Genomic DNA, 22,089 nt, shown 5'->3' on the forward strand with positions numbered 1-22,089 from the left:
CATAGCAAGCGCTTAATAAATGCTGCTGTTATTATTAAATCGGCAACATAGAGAGGCGGTCCTACCCAACATCGTCTGCCCTCCGCCAGGGCCCCCTCTCCTTCCAGACACTCCTTTCCCCTTCAGGGCTGGGGTCGCCGACGACCGGGGCAATGAATCGATCGATAAGAATAATAATGATGGTATTTGTTAAGCACTTACTCTGTTCCAAGCACTGTTCTAAGTGCTGGGGGGATACAAGGTGATCAGGTTGTCCCACGTGGGGCTCACAGTCTTAATCCCCATTTTACAGATGAGGGAACTGAGGCCCAGTGAAGTGACTTACCCAGAGTCACACAGCTGACAAGTGGGATTAGAGCCCACGACCTCTGACTCCCAAGCCCGGACTCTTTCTATTATGCCACACTGCTCTGTTAAAGAGTATTGAGACCTGTCTACATGTTTTGTTTTGTTGGCCCCCACCCCCCTTCTAGACTGTGAGCCCATTGTTGGGTAGGGATTGTCGCTATGTGTTGCCGACTTGGACTTCCCAAGCGCTTAGTACAGTGCTTTGAACATGGTAAGCGCTCAATAAATGCGATTGAATGAATGAATAAATGAATGAATGAATGAAACCGCCCCTCGGTTGGGAAACGGTTAGAGAGGCTCTTCAGCTTCGGTAACGGTCGGAGGTTCAGCAGTTTGGAGGCCTGCAGAGAAGGAGCGAGCGGTTAATACAGGGTTCAGCACTCAGTAAGCGCTCAATAAATGCGATTGAATGAAAGGAGGAAGATGGACGCGGGACAAAAGGTTCATTGGGAACCCCAAGGGGTTTTGGGGTGGTGCCTCCTCCTCGGGGAGGGAAGTGTCTGTTGTCGTTGGGGATGCGGATGCAAGTATCGAGGCAGCGCGAGAATGAAATTCCGCGTGGACACGCCGCTTGCTGCACAAAGAAATTGCCGCAAGTGGGCCAGCTCGGGCCTGTCGAGGTCGGAGGGAGGTTTTTCCGAAGAGAGGTGGCCGCATTTGGAAGGAAGAAGCCGGGCTGGGGTTGTCAGGCCGAAGGAGCGGGGAGGGCAGCCAACCGCCCCCGCACGGGCAGTTGAAAACTGTCAGATGGCAGATGGTTCGTGTCATCACCCAAGAGAGGCAGGACGGCCGCCTTCAGTCAGCCTGTTCGGGGAAAGTAGCGACCCGTTTCGATTTGTTTAAACATTTTAAAACCCCCTAATCCCCCGGTTGATTTCTTTGAACCGCCAGTTTACCATCAGCGCCGAAAAATTGGACTCCAAGTCAGTTAACTGGGAGGAACTGAGACTTTCAGGGCTAGTCTAAATTAAGAAATCATACCGGTGTGAAGCCAGTTGGCTTTGGAAGTGAACTTGATTGGGTCAATCAAGACAATTGAGGGAAAAAATGTCAAATAGCTCATCATCGTTGGCCTCAGCCCTCCAACTGTCTGAATTGGTTTAATTCGCTTTTGTTGGCGTTCAGGTGTGTTTGCTAATGATTGAATCGTTTTTATGCTATACGAATTGTGAATTATACCGGATTATACCAGACTAGGTGTGAATCAGTTTAGTGTCACTGAGCATGGAGCCATAGGATCAGAGGGTCATGATGACGATATAGATCTTAATATTATGGTGAACCAAATTACTGCCTGAGACATGGAAGACACTGGTATTTTTAATTACATCTCTTCCTGAGCCTGCTCTCACCACTTTTCACCCCCTAGGTTAGCGTGGCTCAGTGGAAAGAGCACAGACTTGGGAGTCAGAGGTCATGGGTTCTAATACCGGCTCCCCCACGTGCCTGCTGTGTGACCTTGGGCAAGTCATTAACTTCTCTGAGCCTGTTACCTCATCTGTAAAATGGGGATTAAGACAGTCCCGAGTGGGACGAGATCGCCTCGTATCCTCCTCAGCGCTTAGAACAGTGCTTTGCACATAGTAAGTGCTAAACAAATGCCATTATTATTATCATCCAGAGGTAAGAGTATGGGATACTGTAAATATATTCCATGTTATCTATTCACAAATGCATAATACCCAATGAACTACTACCATGTGTTAGGAATTTGTCACTGTACTAAACCTAACCATGTCTTTGCTATTTAAATGACAATTTAAGGTAATGGCATATAAAGGGTATCTTTTTTTTTTCTTTTTGATGAGGTGTGAGAACTGAAATACCATACTAGGAGTTTATGACCATCAGACGTAGTTACTTGAAATAGTGGAAGGCTAGTTAAATGCAAGGGAAGACCTTTTCATATCTCTTTACCATCCCCAGTTTATAGCAGGATATTCTGGCAGAGATATCATTCATATTTATTGAGTGTTTACTGTGTGCAGAGCATTGTACTACACACTTGAGTATAGTATAACATAATTGGTAGTCATGTTCCGCCTACATTGAACTTGCAGTTTAGAGGGGAATACACACAGTAATAATCCTGCAGCCCTGTCTGCCTGGCTACGAAGAGAGATGGTGGCTGGAAAGGTAGATTTCCACGCTGAGAAGCAGAGTGACTTGATGGATAGAGTGCTGGCCTGGGTTCTAATTCCAGCTCTGCCTGTCTGCTGTGTGACCTCGGACAAGTCACTTAACTTCTCTGGGCCTCAGCTACCTCATCTGTAAAATGGGGACTGAGTGTGAGCCCCATGTGGGACAGGGATCATGTCCATCCTAATTAACTTGTATCTATCCCAGTGCTTAGAACTATCCTTGGCACGTAGTAAGTACTTAACAAATACCATAATCGTTATTATTGTTGGGCAGCACTTATATGCAGCAAACACACACTTAGATACCAGCTATCTGAGTTTTCAAATATCAAAATTTTTTTCAGCTCTGCAAGGGCTGTTGCGTATTGTTCCTCCCCTGCAGCTCAAGATTCCCAAATGAAGTGGGCTAAAAATAGCCTGCTTCCCGCTGGAGTCCTTGCCTGCAGGAGAAAGAAGGCTGAAGGGTAAAGCCTGCCTGACTGTCCCCTCAGACCCAAGGAGGAGGAGTCGGTGATCTTCCTGGCTCTTCTGTAGCCCAGTACTCTTGAGTGTGGGTGATTCACTTTATGCTCACTTCTGCTTGGAGTATAGCTGAGTCCCACCTTTGATCCTGGCGTCTCTCAGTTGGGAATGAGAACCAAGCATCCCCTGAAACAATGAGTTTGCCAGAACAGGGTGGGTGATGATGGTTTCAGATCCTTGTGAATATACTTGATATATGACAAGCAGTCTGATGTGTGAAGGCTGGAGGATGTGGGGCCGGTCCCAGCCATGAATCACCTCTGCAAAAGACCCTGAAGAACAAGAAGAAGAAAAGTAGGAAATTCAGGAAAGAGTGTCTGAAGTCCAGGTCAAAGAGGGTTTGGAGAAGGAGGTGGTGCTGAATTTTTATTTTTTTTTTTGGGGGGGGGGGGGGTGCCCCTGTCGTGGACAGGGATCAGGCCCGTTGAATGGAGAAAGCCCAAATGAACTTAATCAAAAGGAGATGTTTCGGGTCCTTCAGCAAGGACTGTGTTCAGAGGAGCAGAAGAGATAGGGGAGATCCGGAATAAGTTAGGACACAGGGAGCAAATCAGGTAGAGAAGCAGCGTGGTCTGAGAGTCTGAAGGACTTGGGTTCTAATCCATACTCTGCCTTTTGTCCACAGTGTGACCGTAGGCGAGTCATTAAACTTCTCTGTGCCTGTTAAATCATCTGTAAAAGAGGAATTAATACTATGAGCCCTATGTGGAACATAGACTGTGATCTGATTAGCTTATAACTATCCCAGTGCCTAGCACATGTGCCAAATGCCATTAAAAATAATAAAAGAAGTACAAGAAGAATGTAAAGGGGAGGAACTAAGGAAGGGTCAAACTTGAAAGAGAAGTCAGGGACAAGTGAATTGTATTTTTTTGCAGAGAACTGTTGAGTGCAGAGGTGACCGAATGAACCAAAAGGAAAAACATTCAGGGAAACAGTGTAATTTGACAATGAAAAAAATGCAGAAATTTGGTGAATTGTACTGTGCTATTAGTGCTGTTATTCCCTCATCTCTCTTGGGTGAGGAAAGTCATTTTTTTCCCCTTAAATGGTGCTTTCTCACAAAAAGTGAGAATTTTTATATAGAAAAATCATAAAAGCTGTTAGGCTATGTCTACCATATTTTAACAAGCAGTAGAAAGAGTTATTTGGTTAGCACCTTTCCTGGGTGTGTTCTGCTTTTTAAGTAAATGGCCCATCCACTGAGCTTGTTAATTATTCCAGTGATCCAAATTTTCTTGTTCACAAAGTGTAATTTTCTGCTGTACTTTTGAAATCCGCAAATGGCACTCAGCAGTAAAACTAAATAGCAGCATGAACTTTAGCATGAACTAAATGTGAGGACTGTCCTAAGTTGCCTTTTAGATTTCCAGTAGGGCAAACATTGACCATGCCAAGCCTCTGTTCTGGAATGAGTAATTGATGAGACAGTCAGCTGACTTAATTTCTGTGCATTTCAAGTTGGGCCGATTTTTATGGGGAGCCTAAAAAATGAACACAATATAGGTATTGGTGTACTCCTCCTCCTTGAAGATCGCAGGACTAGCAAGTGCTTTTAACTTAAATTGGAAGAAATTGGCGCTCCCAATCAGAAGTATTTTCAAATTACATTTATTTCTCTGGTATTGATCAGTTATTATTCCATTAAATTTAGAACTTCTAGAACTGAAGTCAAGCACTTAAATTCTGTGGTATCTGGTCAGCACATTTCTCTGGTCACCATCATTAACATACATTGTTCTTATATAAAGATGTATATATGGAATTTTACAGAGAGTTTGTACTCTTCATAATTGTGAGAGTAGCTGAGTTTGATTCTCTCAATGTTTCTGAAGAGTCTTTAAAGGCATGCTCTCCGTAGGGTTAAAAGGAACCTGTATCCTAGTTCACAATTTTTTGGCCCCAGAAAATCCCATATTCCCATGTCTACATTTCATTCAAAAGACATTTGGAGAGAGAGAGATTAGGCAGGCCTCTGAAGACTTTTATTAGTGTGAATTTGTAACACTGTATTGTGGCTCACAGATTTCCAAAGAACTGAAGAGTGGTAGTAATAGTGTTTTATTTAAGCACTTACTGTGCGCAAGGCACTGTGTTATGCACTGGGAAGGAGTATTCAAGTGAGAAGAGTGCTTGTCTTTTGTGGGTCACTGGCTCCTCTGGGATGCAAGCCCTCCCTTCACTTTCCATTTCTTGTTTTCTTTCCTTGCTGCCAGCTTCCTTTCTTTCTTTTCCGTTTAGACTCATATCCACAGACCCATTGATAAGGAGAAAACTGGGTTTTTTGATTGTGGGGGAAGGCCCAGAGCGTGTTAGGCTCTATACACTACATAGGATCTTTCCTGACCTGAATGATCTCATTTTAATTTCTAGCAACTTTCTGGCCTCTGGGGTGAGTAATATTTCATGTCAAATAGCAAATAATTGTATTTGTTGCTTGTATAAACCCTTCTGTGGGGTGACAGAGTCTGAAAAATTGGGGCAAGTAAATTTCTGTTCTTTGGCAAGTTGACTTGTTAGGGACACTGATCACATTGGAATTTTTTTGAATATGTATTTTAATGTGCATAGTATGTAATCCGTGCAGAAGCATTAACTAGAAAAATATTTGAGATGTGACTATCATTTTCATATGGCTCAGTGCTATAAAATATGATAAGTACAGATTAGTTTTATACCAGATTATTTTTCAAAATATGAAATGATGTCAAAATACTAAACATTTGATTGGCTCACCTCTAATAGTCTTTGTATAATTTTAGGAGTTATATTTCAGATTTTTTACCATTCGTTTAGAGAGCTAAAGAAGCCTGCTTGAGGCAGTGGGTAAATGTTTTACGATTTCAGTTTATTTCAGATGAGTCTCTTGATGTCAGTGTTTAGCAGTCTGTTTCTCAAATTCCTGAGGACATTGGTATATTTGATGCTTCCCCAGCATCAGTCTGCTCTACTCCTTAGAGAAATCAGAAGTTCTGATATTGCAGATATTTCAGCTTTGTGTGCCTGGTGTAGTAATTGCACTCTACCTGCATTTGAAATAAACCTGAAAGCTGAAAGAATTTCAAACCACCAAAGTCTTAAAGGCTAAACGTGAAGTCATTGTTAAACTAATCAATGCCAGTTGACTCAGGTGAACAATTTAGACTACATTTTGGTTGCTAATTTCCTGTGTATTCATTTTTCCAAGTACTAATTAAAATGGAAAGTAACTCAATTTGCTTAAGAGCAGCAGCACAGGGGTACTATTTAATCTTTTACATAGTTTTTGTATTTGCTGCTTCCTACAAGCACACTGTGAATCTGAAATTGTTAAAAGCTATATAATTACATTTAAAATAGTATCACTGACTTTTAAAACAACGAATTCAGGGGAAATGGGAAAAACATGTTACTTTTTGAACTGAAGCAAGATTTCCCCTAAAAGTTTGATATTTACTTGTTTTCTTCCAGTGGTTGTAGTCATTTAGGCAATTTCTCCTTTAATTTGAATGTTTAGGGATGTTTCTGTCGGTGCAATTTTGGGAAATCCCAGTTGACTTTGAGGTGATTTTTGTTACTGCATTTTTGGATTGTTGGGTAAAGGGTGAGACCTAACTGAAGATTTTGGAGGCATTTTTCTATGTAAATGAATTGGGACTTAAAAAAAAATCAAATAGCCCTGGAAAATATAGATTCATTCATTCAATCGTATTTATTGAGCACTTACTGTGTGCAGAGCACTGTACTAAGCGCTTGGCAAGTATGTCGGCAACATATGGAGACGGTCCCTACCCAACAACGGGCTCACAGTCTAGAAGGGGCAGTTGTTAATGTCTTTGTTGGGAGTTGAGTATCCGAAGCCCAAATTTGGTACCAATTTATTGCCACCCACTTACAGGCCAAAACACTTTTACAGTGTTTTCCTGAATTTAATTGGGATCAGAACTTAAAAGTTTAGGTAGCTTGTTCTTCAGATCTTATTGTGAAATTGAAATTTGCATTTATTTTTCAAGAAATTTTGCTGTTGCTTGTTTGATGTTTTCATTATTAAAACATTTCATAATTAACACTTTCAGTTCCAAATGATCATAAATACCATTACTACTTTTATTTGGGGGAATTCCTATGTCTCCTTGGATTGTGTGTCCCAAGTGCTTGGAACAGTGCTCTGCACATAGCAGGGGTACGGGTCTCTGGAAAAATTGGGTTCAAATCTGGAAGTGGTAGCACTGAACCCTGGCTTCCTTTAGGTGTCTGGCATACCTGCCAATTACACATAACCTCCATGTTGTGGCATTTTGCCTTGCTGATGCCTTTTGGATCAAAACATCAAAAGACAGTTGAAAATGGCACCACTGAGGAATATGGTAAAAATTTGTCTGCTGATAACATTTATTCTGACTAGAGATTTAGGATTGCATTGCTTTTTTAATGGTATTTAAGTACTTACTATTGCCCTGCTCCTAAGTGCTAGGGAAGATAACAAAGTAATCAGGTTGGTCACAGTCCATGTCCCACTTGGGGCTCATAGTTGTAATCCCAAATTGAGTTGCCCAAGGTCACACAGCAGGCAAGTGGTGGAGCTGGGATTAGAACCCATGTTCTTCAGATTCCCAGGCCCATGGACTATCCACTAGGCTGTGCTACTTCTCAAACTGTAGTCCAAAGATTTTGTAACCCAAGGGGTTGAAACAGTAAAAAAAAAAAAAAAAGTTGTGTGTTCATTTCTCATTCATGTTTGTCATCTGTTATTGTTAGATATTTCCCTTGATAACCCGTGGGCATTTACTTGGATTAGAAGTCCCTCCCCCCATTATATACACAAGCTACAAATTATAATAGCGTCATCTGCGTGGGCTATGTGCCCTGCTGAATCACTCAAGATGGTCTGTGAACTCCTTCTTGTCCTTCTGTTAGTCCAGTCCTTCTGGGTATGAACAGCTCAAAAAATGGCCTAAGGAACATTTGCCCACCCCTTTATTTTACCAAGGATGAAGTAAGTAAGGGGGCGTAAGTGATGAAGCAAGTAAGGGGGCATGTGTGCTCCTGCACAATTTTTTTTTTTTTTAAATGGTGGGTGTGCTGGACCTGGGGAATAGTAGGGCTCTAAATTGAGAATCAGCCAGTCTTGGGGCAGGAGAATCCCTGGCCCCCTCTCTGCTACAAGTCAGGGAGCATTCCAACAATAGCAGCCTGGTCTAAAGTGCCTAAAAAGACTAAAAGAACATTAATGCACATAGCAGAATGTCGTCTTTGATTCTCCAAATTTTGAAAAAGGTGTCTTCAGTTAATTATAATAATAATTCCTATTTTTTTATTAAGCACTTAGTATGTGCCAAACACTCGATTAAGCACTGGGTAGACACAAAGTAATCAGGTAGGACACAGTCCTTGTCTCATAGAACTCACAGTCTGAGAGACAACAGGTATTTTAGTCCCAGTTTTATGAGTGAAGAAACTGAGACCCAGAGAAATTGTGATTTGCTCAAGGACACACTGCAAACATGAGGTGGAGCCCAGGATTAGAACCTGACTACCCCAGCTTTTTACTTAGAAAAAGCAAGCCCCTACGAATGTGGGTTCAGCCCAGACCCTCTAACTCCCAGGCCCATACTCTTTCCATTGGGCCAACTGCTTCCCAGTTGGCTGCGAAAATTTTTTCCCTGTAGTTGACACCCCTAGGACCAGCCCCTTGTTCTTTCTCTGGCCTACCTAGATTGGCCATGGGGTTTTTCTGGTGATGGCAGCAGTGATTCTGGGGGCTTTGGGTACATCAAAGTTGTAATTCTGCTATTCTTCTTTTTACCCAAAGACTATAGCCAACCTCCAGGAATGAAAATTTCTCAACTCAAGCACCTGGTGGCTTAATGCTTCTCACTGAAGCTCATTTTGCAGATCATTCAAACCTTTGGGTTTTTTGTTTTGTTTTTTTTTCACTTCTTGTATGATAAGATCTGCACTTCTGTGTAAGTGCAGGGATACAAGCAATTCTGTGGAGGAAAGAGAGCTAACACCACCATTGGCACTGCAAAATTTTTACTGGTTTGTAAATAGAGCCAGTAAAAAGACGGAGTGAAATTCCTCATTCTGGGATTGAACCGCCAGAAAGGTTTGTAGTGCCTGTAAGATGTGAATGAGCGTTTTCATAACGAACACTGGGGCAGTTTTGGAGTGGGTTCGTATATTGATTTAAAACCATTTTGGCAGTTGAAATGCAAAGAAAAATGGAAAACAAAATTTACTTTTTGGGTGTCTTCTGGTGTCACTTGAGTTTTAATTACTTCATCTTCCATCTACCAACTTTAACAACCGTCTTTTATGTGGATGATTCCCAAATCTACATCTCCAAGCCCTGATCTTTCTCCTCTTCAGTCTTTATTTCTTCCTGCCTTCAGGACACATCTACCTAGATGTCTCGCTGGCACCTCAAACTTAACATACCTAAAACAGAATTCCCATCACTGTAGACAGCACCACCATCTCCTCCCTGTCTGATAAGCCCATAACTTTGGCATTATCCTTAGCTCCTCTCTTTTCATTCTACCCACATATTCAGTCCATCACCAACTCCTGTCAGTTCAACCTTCACAGCATCGCTAAAATCCATGCTTTCCTCTCTGTGCAAACAGCCACATTAATCCAAGCACATATTCCTCTCGACTGCCGCATCAGCCCCCCTGCTTCCTGTCTTTCCCCACTTCAGGCCACTCATGTCACTCTGCTGCCCATAACATTTTTCTACAAAACTGTTCAGTCCATGTTCCCTACTCCTAAAGGACTCCAGTGGTTTCCCATCCACCTCTGCATCAAACAGAAACTCTTTAAAGCACTCAGTCACCTTGGCCTAATCACCTATCTTACCTCTCTGATTTCTTACTACAACCCAGCCTGCACACTTTGCTCCTCTAATGCCAACTTCCTCACTGTACCTCGATCTCGTCTTTCTCACTGCCAACCCCTCACCCGCATCCTGACTGGGGCTTGGCACTCGTCCCCCAACACCCCTCCCCAGCATATCCAACAAGCTATCACTCTCTCTACCTTCAAAGTCTTATTTAAAGAACCTCTCTCCTCCAAGAGGCCTTTCCAGACTAAGCACTTATTTCTTCTTCTCCCACTTCCTTCTGTCTTGCCTTTGCACTTGGATTTGCACCACTTATTCACACCTTCCCAGCCCCACAGCGCTTATGTACATATCCGTAATCTATATTAATGTCTTTCTTCCCCCTCTAGTCTGTAGGCTTCTTTTGAGCAGGGAGTATGCTTATCAACTGTGTTGTATTGTACTCTCCCAAGCGCTTAACACAGCACTGCACACAGTAAGTGCTCAATAAATGCCATGGATTTAAAACAATGAACCAAGGATGTAAATTGGGTTATGCCCCCACATTTCTCCCCCTGTGGTCCAGTTCCACTGCTTCAGGTTTCTCTGCTGTTCTGCTTTCTTCCTATCTTTACCATTCCCCACTCCTCCAAGGTAGTTGGATTCTCCTACACCTATCCTGCACTGTTTCTTGAATGGAGGTTGGGGCCTCCAAGGGAATCTGAGATTCAAGTTACAGGGTTTCAAACACAGTGGGCTTAGTGATGGAGACATGTGAATGGGGTGAATTAACTGCTTCCACCTCCTGCATCCTTCCCTTTAGGCCTGAACTAACCACTTACCTGTTAGGAAAGTGCAAAGGAGGAGCCTCAACTGTGCATGTAGCCCAGGAAGCTGTCAGGACATTTGCCCCAGGACCCCAGATATTGCATGTGGAAATCTGGGCATTTTGAAGCCCCTTCAAGGCATGTCAAAGTGTTTGTTTGGCACATGTGCCATTGGGAATTTGTCCTTCTTTCATCTTCAAAATCCAGGACTGCATTGTCCCAGGGCATAAAAACCTTTCCCCTCACATTTGTGATGTCATGATGTCGGGGAGGAAGAGATCCTGAGGTAAAGTTTTGCCCTAAGGCATAGCCAGGTTGTTCTGCCCTGAGAGAGGATCAGCCTAATATGAGAGTTTACACATTGTGCCGGGACTCCAGGAATGCAGCTGCTTTTTGGTAAAATAGAGCAGGATGTAGGTATTGGTTTCAAAATTATTTTTCTCTTGAATTTTCTCCTGAAAAATTCCAACTGACTTTCTTTTTCCTTTGTGTCTTGAATTTTGGTCTTGACTTTGTCTCTTTAGGCTTCTGTATGTTCAGTAGTGGTAGTTATATTATTTAGCAATATTATGTAAACAGCACTGTACTAAGCGTTGGGAAATATGCAGGCAAAAGCTAGGCATAGTCCTTGGTCTTAAAAATTTCACCAAATTCTGTTTGATTCTTGGTCTTAAAATTTGCACCACATTCTATTTGAATTGTTAGAACATTTCTTAAAACTCTGAGAACTTAATTTTACTCTAACAAGGCATTACCTAATGCTACTTGAAACATTGCTTACTGGTTGTATATATTTTCAAGTCATGACTGAAACAAGTGCTTGCTTTTGTATGCTGAAGGTCTGGGACTACCCTGCAGGACATCATTTTAATTCTTGTTAATCAGTCATATTTATTGAGTGCTTTCTGTGTGCAGAACATTGTACTAAGCACTTTGGAGAGCACACTACAATAGAGTTGGTAAACGTTCCTGCCCACAAGTAACAGAACTTCAAAATCTCAAAGTGGTAAACCAGATCTCAACTCATGACCAGAGTACTCTGTTGTAGACTAGGTAGTTTATATCTCTCTCCACAGTTAGGGGAAAGGTAATGGGAGTCCTGAGCTAGAGTTATATAATCAGCAATATGGTTGTTGTTTAGATAACCTGATAATCTGATGTGACAACCCACAGTTCTTTATTGATTTATTTAGGAGGTGGAGGGTAATGTGGCAGGTTTTTCTTTTTTTCAGGTAACTCTGGAAGACCTTGTAATTGGGCCTCTCCAAGGATTAGATTTTTGTGCCTCCCCCCCCCCCCCCCGCCCCTAAAGCCCCCCAAAGAGAGACAGGATCTGGTGGAAGCTGGAATTGAGACAGAGCTCCTGGCCATGACTATCTTATCGCCTTGGCCTCCAGCCAGAAAGAAATGAGTGCTCTGGGGCTCAGTCTTATAAGGTGTATGTATGCATATCCACTTATCTGATCCTGGCTGGGTATTTCTCTTTGCAAATGTTTCCCTTTTTCTGATTCCCTTATCTCCCCCTTCTAATCGCTGAATCTTGATACCAAGTTGAGCCAAACTCTCTGTTGTCTCAAATGACATGCTAGGCTGTAAGCTTGTTATGGGCAGGGAATGTGTCTGCTAATTTTGTTGTACTCTCCCAAGCATTTAGTACAGTGCTAAATGCACATAGTACGCACTCAGTAAATACCACTGATACTAAACCCTGATTTGGTTTTCTACCTCATTCCTCTCTATCCTTGTATCACTGGAAAATATATTGTCTTAGCTTTCAGAATTCATTTAGTCTTCAGATCCGTATCACCAGTGGAGACTCTTGGTTCCATACAGGGTTTGCTCATTATTTAACTTTGGACTTCAGGCTAATTGGCAAATCATGTTGCCTTAAACTCTAGTTTCATTAATAGTGGTGGAGATTGTTGCTGTGTCCTATGATGGAGTAGGAAAATTAGAAAAAACCTGAACGTTCTCTGTACTGCCTTTGCATTGCCTGACAACTTCAGGAAATTAATTCTCAACTGCAAGGCTTGAAACTGGCCTAATAAACAAGGATGGTTGCAGGGTTTAAATGATGCTGTTCTAGGTGTCAGGCTATATCAACGGAAAATGATGGAAACGATCAATTTCCTGGAACGCAATCTGTAACCACATCACTTGTACTCAGCACTTCAATAGTGGTCTAAGACTCTTGCTCAAGAAAATATGTGCAAAGCAGAGATGATTATCTTAGACATGGTGAAAAAATATTTGGTAAGTTACTTGACTGGTTACCCCTTTGCATTTCCATGGTACCCGTGGATAGTTCGCAGGATATACAATTTGTATTAAGCAACATCTCAGTCAGAAAAGCACTCTGTATGGCTTTGCTTTGGTTTTTGAAGGAAGTGAGGATGTTTATTGTGCAAGTTAGCAAGAATCTATTTGGGCATCTGTTTGTCTTGAGGGACTCTTTTTTTCCCTTGGGAATTTGATGTGAAACATGTATCACTCTTACGCTCAGAGTGTGTTGCTTTGTGCGAGTGTACTTAAACTTGTTTCTTCTGAAAAGGCAGGAGAAATTAAATTTTCTTTAAGTCTGTAAGATGGCATTGATTGGTCTGGGAATTTTTGAAACACTACATTGCAGCTGGCACATTTCTAAATAGACTGTTTTGTTCATTTTAGTTTCACTGTCTTGGCTTTAGGATTTTGAGGTAGTACTATAAAAGGTGTGTATTTTGTGTGGTGTGAATGCACATTGGTAGTGTGTTTAAGCTGTTCTTGAGATGAAGACATTTAATGATAATGATATTTAAGTGCCTACTGTGTGCCAGGCACTATACTAAGCGCTGGGGTGGATACAAGTACATTGGGTTGGGCACAGTCCCTGTCCCACCTAGGGGCTCATTATCTCAACCCCCATTTTACAGATGAGGTAACTGAGGCACAGAGAAGTGAAGTGACTTGCCCAAGATCTCACAGCAGACAAGTGGCGGAGCCAGAATTAGAACTCAGGTCCTTCTGATTGCCAGACCCATTCTCTGTCCACAAGGCTATGCTGGTTCTCTATATTTGCCTCTCTGGATATCCTTGAGAGCTGGCATTGGTCATCCTAATTTCAACTTCCCAAGTCATATTGTCATATCAACCCAAGTCATATTGGCCCCGTAAAAATAAACATTTGTGGAATTAATGCATGCTTTCTTGATGCCTTAGTGCTGCTTTTGGGCTGCAGTATGCGTAAAATACAGTATTGTAAACCAATAATAATCTTCAGGAAAATAACACAGACCAAGCAATTACCAGTGAGTTCACGTTTCATTGATGGATAACAGAATGGCTTTTGTAGTAATAATAAAGGTATTTATTGAGTCCCACTGGATGCATTGCGCTGTATTAAGAACTCTGGGAAGCATAACACAAGTATGAGACACACTTCCTGCCCACAAAGGTATTACATTCTAATGTAGGAGTCAGGCATAAAAAATATTTTCAGATGGGGGCAATCAGAATAAATTGTACATTTGATTGTATAGGCTTACTTAAATGTTGAAGGAGGGTAAAAGTATATATGCTAGACAGGGTTGATGGTTTGATGTGACTTGGGATGTTGAGAGGTGATACGAGGAACCACGTGATACTGTCCAGGTCAGCTGGAGCATGTGTTCCCAGCCATAGTACCATAATCTGTTGAAAAACTAAAAAAAAAAAAAAAAAAAACCCACAACAAAAAACCCCCATTGATTTTTAGAAAAGCACTAAATATGCAAATTTGGCTTGGTGATTTTTGATATTAAGTAAATGGTTTGTGTGAAACTGATATTTGGATTAATAATGTAGGGACTTTATAAAGGGACTATTATTATTTAGTTTTCATCTGCTTCAAAGGTGTAAGCAACTCACCAAAGTTGGGGAAGTGGAATTTTTTTATGACTTCGAATTTACATGTGTAAAAAGACGAGATGACTCACAATTTTGGCTTCGTACCACACTCTTAACATTCTGGCTGAGGTTAGGACAACATGGTATTTATGCCTCAAGAATGGGCCATGACTTCATGTGTACTTCTGAGAGCAGAACTATTCATTTGAAAATCTCCAAAATAGGGTAGATGGTTCAGATGCTTTATATTTAGGAAGGTTAATAAATGCCTAGCCACAATAGCTTTCCAAGGAATTAAGTGGTGGATGGAGCATTTTGTTAGCAGCTGGCTTTGGAAGATAAACTGGGAAAATCAACAGACTGAATTTGGAGGAAATACAGAAATGAAATGCTCTTCCTGAACAGTTAACTATCTGCTTACCAAAATCAATCCATTCTGAATATATAGGGCCACTTTGATTTTTTTTCAATTCACATACCAAATTAAAAGGAGCAATGGTGATACTAGATAAATTGGAAATTTTCCTTATAGCGTAGTATAGAGATTCAGTCAAAGTAGTACTGGCTCTCTGGAAGATAAGGAATCGCCTAGAAAAAATGTGATGCTGCATTGGCAGGAGTTTCAGTGATGATCAGTTATCAATTATGGTATTTGTTAAAGGGCTTACCATGTGTCACACACTGTTCTAAGTTCTGGAGTAGATAAAGCTAATCAGGTTGAACACAATCCCTGTCCCCCACAGGGAGTGAGGAGGGAGTAGGAGGGAGGACAGGATTGCTGTCTGAGATTTTAGTTGTTTTGTTGCCACCTAGGCCAACTTTTAAGAAAGTAGGTGCAGTAGCACAGACATTTCCTTCTTTTCTATGAGCAGAAGAGGCAGTAAGGTATATGAGCCTTTTTATACTACTCTAGTTTTTCAGGTCTCAGGTGGACCTTGGCTTGTTATGTTTGACTCAGCCCTCACTGATGGATTTGCTCCTGCCATCTGTGGTATTTGTGCATAGGTGGTGATAACTGTAAAGATGCCTAGCAGTTCTCCTAATGAGCAAGTTACAATTCCCAGTAAGACGTAGGAATAGTAATAGTCACAGCATTTATGAAATGCCCTTGGGGTGCTAGACATTGTGTTAAATAAGTGCTTGGGAACTACAAAGCAGAAGTGACACATTCTGGTTAGTATGTATTGAGCACCTGTTCTGGGTAGAACACTATACTTAAACCCTTGAGAGAGAGTACTAGAATTAGCAGACATGATCCCTGCCCACAAGAAGCTTACACTGTAGTGGGGGAAGCAGGTATAAAAATGTTTAGAAATAAAATAATTGAATGACACGTATACAAATGCTGAAGATAGTCCCAAGTACAGAAAGTACCATAGGGCTGTTGTTTGTATGACATGAGGTGTGGTTGTTGGGTAGGGACCGTCTCTATATGTTGCCGACTTGTACTTCCCAAGTGCTTAGTACGGTGCTTTACACACAGTAAGCACTCAATAAATGCAGTTGAATGAATGAATTGGGGAAGTCTTGTTGGAAGGAGATGGGATTTTTAGGAGGGCTTTGAGTGTGGGAACAACTGTTGGGGGACAGCACTGGCAAAGGGGATGGAGATGGGGTAGGTGAGAGTGAAGTTCAGTTAGGAGGTTAGCTTGAGAGGAAAGAAGAGAGCGAGATGGGGATTAGGGCAGGCATTATGTCTACTAACTTTGTTGTACTCTCCCAAGTGCTGGTACTACTGCCCATAGTAGTGCTCAAATACTGCCGATTGAGTTGGTGGAAAGCCTTGAGGTTGAGTGTGAATGCTTGATGTGGAGGGACAGGAAGACAGTGAAAGGTTGGGAGAAGTGGAAAATGTGTGATGATTGTTATAAGAAGATCTTTATGTTAAAATACAGTAGAAATTGGATGGGGTGGAAAAGGGAGAAGCTGAGGAATGGGGGAGAAAGACCAATGAGATGTCTGCTTCAGGAGCTTAGCCAAAATATATGATTTTTGTTAGACCTGTGCAAAGATGAATCCATCAGCCAGAAGAAGGTGGACATGGGAGCTGTGTATTGAGAACTCCATCCTGACAAGAATAAGGTTGGGCCCTGGAATTTCAGCTGCCAGACCTGACTTACATAACCCAGTTCAGCCTAGCCAAACTGGGGTTGACAGCCGGGTGATCTGGCTAATGTAAAACAGAGGTAGGCTGGTCCAAGACGGGAAAATATTCTGAAGCAGATTTTTGGGTGGGGAAGAAATGCTGCCTGTTGGGGTTGGGCCACACTTCTGTCTTCTCCATCCATTCTGATGACAGTGGGAAGAAGCAAGTCAGAAGTGGGGAAGTTGACGGGAAACGGGACAAAACCTTTGGGAGGAGCCGGAAAAAGAAGTGAGGACATAAACGGCTTAAGACAGCATGGACAACAGCAAGATATTTTGTGAGGTTTTAGATTAGTGATTCTCAAGCAATCGTTGTCTGTGTTTGCATCTCTTTAAAATTAGGCTTATAATTAGACTAATTATTAGTTTCGAGTAATACATTTTCCATGAGAACATTTATTATTTTGATTTTCATCAGGCCACCAAAAAAAAATCAGAAGACTGTATTTGAGAAATATTATCATAGGTGACCAAGGCTACTGTTGGTTGAGGCCCTGAATGGGGTGGCTCGGGCTTCATGGTGCAGTAGAAGTCTGTCCTTTGGTAATCTCACTGTGGGTCTGCCTTTCAGACTCAGTTGAATTCTCGATAAGCCATTATGGGAAGCATCGTGGCATAGTGGATAGAGCACAAGCCTGGGACTCAGAAGGTTGTGAGTTCTAGTCTGTTGTGTGACCTTGGGCAACTTACTTCACTTCTCTGTGCTTCAATTTGCTCATCTGTGAAATGGGGATTGGAACTGTCTAACCTGATTTGCTTATATCCACCCCAGTGCTTAGTACAGTACCTGACACACAGTAAGTGCTTAAATACCAAAATTATTATTCTCTTCCCCAAAATGTGCCAGGAATTGGCAGTGTCAGGAGAGATCAGAGAGTAGTCTGGTAGCTAGCAAGGAGGAGCATTTTATTTGCCACCAGGGTTCTGATGGTATGGGAAGATTTAAAATGGTTGAAACTTCAGTGGCCCAGCTTTGACTTACTAAACTATTTAAAAACCTTAACCAGTCAATTCCCACAAATCTCCAGTATTAGCACAGTTCTGAAGCTGAGGCTTCTTGGAAATTGAAAGTTTTGGGGAAACTGGAGTGTGGTAAAAGCCCACCCTCTTGTGTGATACGTTTTCTCCATTTCTATATGTCAGACCACAATTCTCTCTGCCTTTAAAACCCAACTGAAATCCTACCTTCCACCACCCTTAGCATTAGTTATTTTATATCCATTCTCAGCAGTCTTGTATAGTTAAGTGCATAGTCCATTAGTCATCTTGACTTGTGCTATTACCTGTCATATCCTTTTTTTTCTCCTGTTCCTGCTGTACAAAGGAAACTCCCCATCTCCCCCCCCCCCCCCCCCCCCCAGATTGCAAACTCAAAGGTAGGGAATGTGTTTTGCTCTGGTGTATCTCCCAAGTGCATGGTACCCACTAGGTGCTCAGTAAGTAACATTGATCAGAACTAGCAAAAGGGATAAAATGCTGCCCCTCCTCTTGCATTTTGAACCTCCCTTCTTCCCTCACAAGCACAGATTCCTCAAGCAGTTTACACCCATCTAATTATCACTATGTAATGTAGGGAGCAGGAGGATTTTTTTTATGTTGATCACTGAAATTAGGAGCTTGTCATTAATAAATGGTTTTTAATTTCAGGACTTGCCATTGCCACAAACTATTAAAAAATGGTGGATTACTATGAAGTACTAGGAGTGCAGAGACATGCCTCAGCTGAGGACATTAAAAAGGCGTAAGTATTCATTTTATTTTCTTAAGATAAGGAATTTATCAGAAGATGTCAGCATTAAGGTGGCAAACACTAGGGTGATTTCAATATAGTATGATTGTTTTCTTTTGAAATAATTCAGCACTTAAAAGCAACTTCTGGTTATGAAGTTGACAGTGGAACCAACAGGACAGATAGGCATGGCAGGTGTCTTGAAAAGAGGGTAAAGGGACAAAACTTAGTACAAAAGTCTGACCAGTGGGCTGATGGTTCCCAAAATCTGGTTTTGACATCTCAAATATAGCAGATGCAGTGCTCAATGGAGAGTGACAGTCTTAACACTTCTTGCCACCTTCAAGAGGGAGATGTCTCTTGGGTGGGGGGAGAAATAAGATTTTTGTCAAGGGAACCCAAAGCATTGTGTTTCACAGTTTTGTTCAGTGTTTACTGGATGGAAAAAGTGGGAGCATATTATGTTGCACAATCTTAATTGGAAATTCAGAGTACCAGTAAAGCAAACTCTATTTAAAGGAGTTATTGGATAGTTAGATCATTTAATTGCAAGAGAACAGAGCGCCAATAAGTGTGATTTTTGAAAACAAGAAACTGGAATCCTTCCAATTACTTTAGGTAGGGAGGAGGAGAAGAGAGGTCATTTGTTTCAGGTGTATTCTACTCTTTTGACGTTAATTAGGTGTTTTAACTCAAGGCTGGTTTGTGCTGTTACTGCACAATTTACAGGTATTCATCCTACCTGCAAGACATCTTCAGACTGCAGACTATTTAGTATTCGTGTTTTAAATTAAATGGACAGCTTTAATAAGAAACTATCTAATGCTTAGGAATAATAGTATTCACTTCAAAGTTCATGCTATTTTAAGTCAGTGAATACAGAATCAATGAGATTTTTCCTAATTCTGCAGACTGTGGCGTTCAGACAGTAAGGAAAATAATTAGAAATTATGTAGACATTGACAAATTAATACGCTATTAAAAACTGAAACAATGCTATAGGAAAATCATATTCATTTGTTTCCTAGCAAGTATTGTTCTCCATAGATGGGGTATCGCAAATATGGTATGTATATTCTGATCAGCCCTCTGCCAGATTAAATTCCTGAGCTGGTTCCTAGCACATGGCATTATATCTAACTGAAACTCTTTAGTCAAGTTTCCCAGAAGAGCAAAATTGATGACCTGTTGCCTAATATTGGTGGTCTAAGACTCTGAATGTGCAACTCTCTATTAGGTAGGTAACGTGCTGCTAAGCCTGGTCTCTGAACCGCCCTCCAAGAACCACATGTTTACATATGGTGGTGGTGGTGGTGGTAGTAGTAGTAGTAATAATAGAAATGCCTACAACTAATAATAATAGAAGTAATAATAGAAGTGCCACAGAGCACTGTCATTAGCACTGGGAACGAATACTGAGGTGGGAATTAAACAGGGTACCTATTACATAGGGGGCTCACACTGACTGACAGTCAATTGTATGGAGTGCTTACTATGTGCAGAACACTGTACTAAGTGCTTGGGAGGGTACAATATAGCACATGGTTGACACGTTTCCTGCCTACAAGAAGGTTACTGTTTGCGGGGTGGGGGCAGCCATTAAATTAATTTATAAATAAATTAATATCCAGTGCCTATGCAACGCAGAAGGGAAGGCAAATGGGGGAACTGCGGGCTTAGAGACGGAGGGCTTCAGTGGTTTTCACCTCTACTCAAACAGTCCTCCTTTCTTCCTCTCCCCTCCCATACTCAAATTTACAGGCCATTTGCATGTTAATATTACAGTTGATTTTAGGTGTCAGGGAAAATTGTGGTTCATCATATCGAATGTGGGTCTCTTCCAGATACCGTAAATTGGCTCTCAAGTGGCATCCTGACAAAAATCCTGATAATAAAGAAGCAGCAGAGAGGAGATTCAAACAAGTAGCAGAGGCATATGAGGTGTTATCAGATGGTAAGTAATACTAATTTGTGCCCAGCACACTGAGTGGATAATTGACTATTTGTGATAGAAAAGGTAGGCAGTATTATCATTCCAAGTGCCAGCAAAGTGTGTGGTGTATTTTTTTTTCCCTCCAGATGGATTTTTGGGGCCACAGTGAGATAAAGTGCTGCTTTAGGTCTTTCAAACTTATACAGGCTGAGAGCTTGGACTTAATGTGGCAGCAAGCCAGAAATAATTTTATTGTGTGGTACGGCTCCCACAGACGTGACAGTAGTAGCTGTGAGTGGCCTAGAACAGCTGGCCCTAACACGGATTGTCTGATGATAGCTGACAATTTAAAAACAATGCCTGCTATTCCCAGAATTTGAAGAACTAATAATGGACAATGGCATAGGCTATTTGGTTTTTAGGTTCTCTTTTTTTAAAAAAAATTCCATTTACTAAATTCAGTCAGTCTAGAGAGTAAAGATTAATGTCAGTGAGTGATTGATACCTCAGCAAATTATGTGTGGGGCTTACTTCTAAAGAAGAGAAGGTAGTTTGACACCCTTCAGTGAGTCAGCGATAACACTGTTAGAACTCAAGTCTCGTGTGAAACTGGACCCAACTAACTAACATTTGGAAGGATTAAAAAGTTTTGGGTACCCCTAAACCTTAAGCAGATAAGAAGGCCTGTACCTATTTAATAGACACATTAAAGCAGCTTCTAGAAGAAAATAACCCATTTGGTGTGAGAAATTTTCAGTGTTTTGTAACATGCCTTCAAATTCTAGTCAGGCTTTTAATTGCAGTCTGAAAGACACAGCTAGAAATAGATTAATCATCTGACCACAAGTAGACTATAAACTCCTGAGGGCAGGGTTTGGGATTGCATCTACCAACTCTGTTGTATTGTGCTTTATTACAGTGTTTTGCATACAGTTTAGTGCTCAGTAAATACCATTGATTTGTTTCCAGTCTTAGGTTGCTTACCTCAAGCACAGAAGTTTGTTTTTTTTTTTTTCAATTTCTCTCTCTGTCTCCACTTCTGCCTCATTCCAGCTTGTTTTTACAGTGTTTGTTTTGTAGTTCTTTAATTGTTTGGTTATAAAAGTCCTTTCTGGAACAACCAGCCAGCTGGATGAAGCTGTTGAGTTCTCCCTCCCCTAGAGTTTATGATGAAAGCTGCAAGCAAGTTCATTGGGTGCATTTTCAGAATTTAATTTAATTTTTTTTTGAGGAAGTCATTCAGTGGCCAACTCTTGTAAGGGCTTTTTCTAAAGGCGCTATCAGAAGAGAGTTTTCTCTTTGTTAGTAGAGCAAGTTGGACTGTCTTCTGGGTTTATGATAATAATAATAATTATGGTATTTGTTAAGCATTTACTATGTGCCAAGCACTGCACTGAGGTAAATACAAGGTAAGTACGTTGTCCCACGTGGGGCTCACAATCTTAATCCCCATTTTACAGATGAGGCAACTGAGGCCCAGAGAAGTTACGTGACTTGCCCAAGGTCACACAGCAAACAAGCGGTGGAGCTGGGATTAGAACCCACGACCACTGGTTCCCAAGCCCGGGCTCTTGCCACTAAACCATGCTGCTTCTCTATAATGATGGCATTTGTTAAGCGCTTACTATGTGCGAAGCAGTGATCTAAGCGCTGCGGGGGAATACAAGGTGATCAGGTTGTCCCACGTGGGGCTCACCGTCTTCATCCCCATTTTACAGATGAGGGAACTGAGGCCCAGAGAAGTGAAGTGATTTGCTCAAGTCACACAGCAGATATGT

At 41.5% G+C, this 22,089-nt stretch overlaps 1 protein-coding gene across 3 annotated transcripts in view; it reads left to right on the top strand.

Moving 5' to 3' along the window:
• Positions 1-22,089, top strand: part of DNAJB6 (DnaJ heat shock protein family (Hsp40) member B6) — an 82,021-nt gene that overhangs the window by 3,896 nt on the left and 56,036 nt on the right. For all 3 annotated transcript variants that reach the window (XM_038755986.1, XM_038755987.1, XM_038755985.1), the window contains exons 2-3: positions 18,297-18,390; positions 20,223-20,332. In XM_038755986.1, the coding sequence (XP_038611914.1) occupies positions 18,326-18,390; positions 20,223-20,332 (175 nt within the window). In that variant the 5' untranslated portion in view covers positions 18,297-18,325. The remainder of the gene's footprint in view (positions 1-18,296; positions 18,391-20,222; positions 20,333-22,089) is intronic.

Source organism: Tachyglossus aculeatus, chromosome 13 (genome assembly GCF_015852505.1).
Source record: "Tachyglossus aculeatus isolate mTacAcu1 chromosome 13, mTacAcu1.pri, whole genome shotgun sequence".
In the NCBI taxonomy this organism is placed as follows: Eukaryota; Metazoa; Chordata; class Mammalia; order Monotremata; family Tachyglossidae; genus Tachyglossus; species Tachyglossus aculeatus.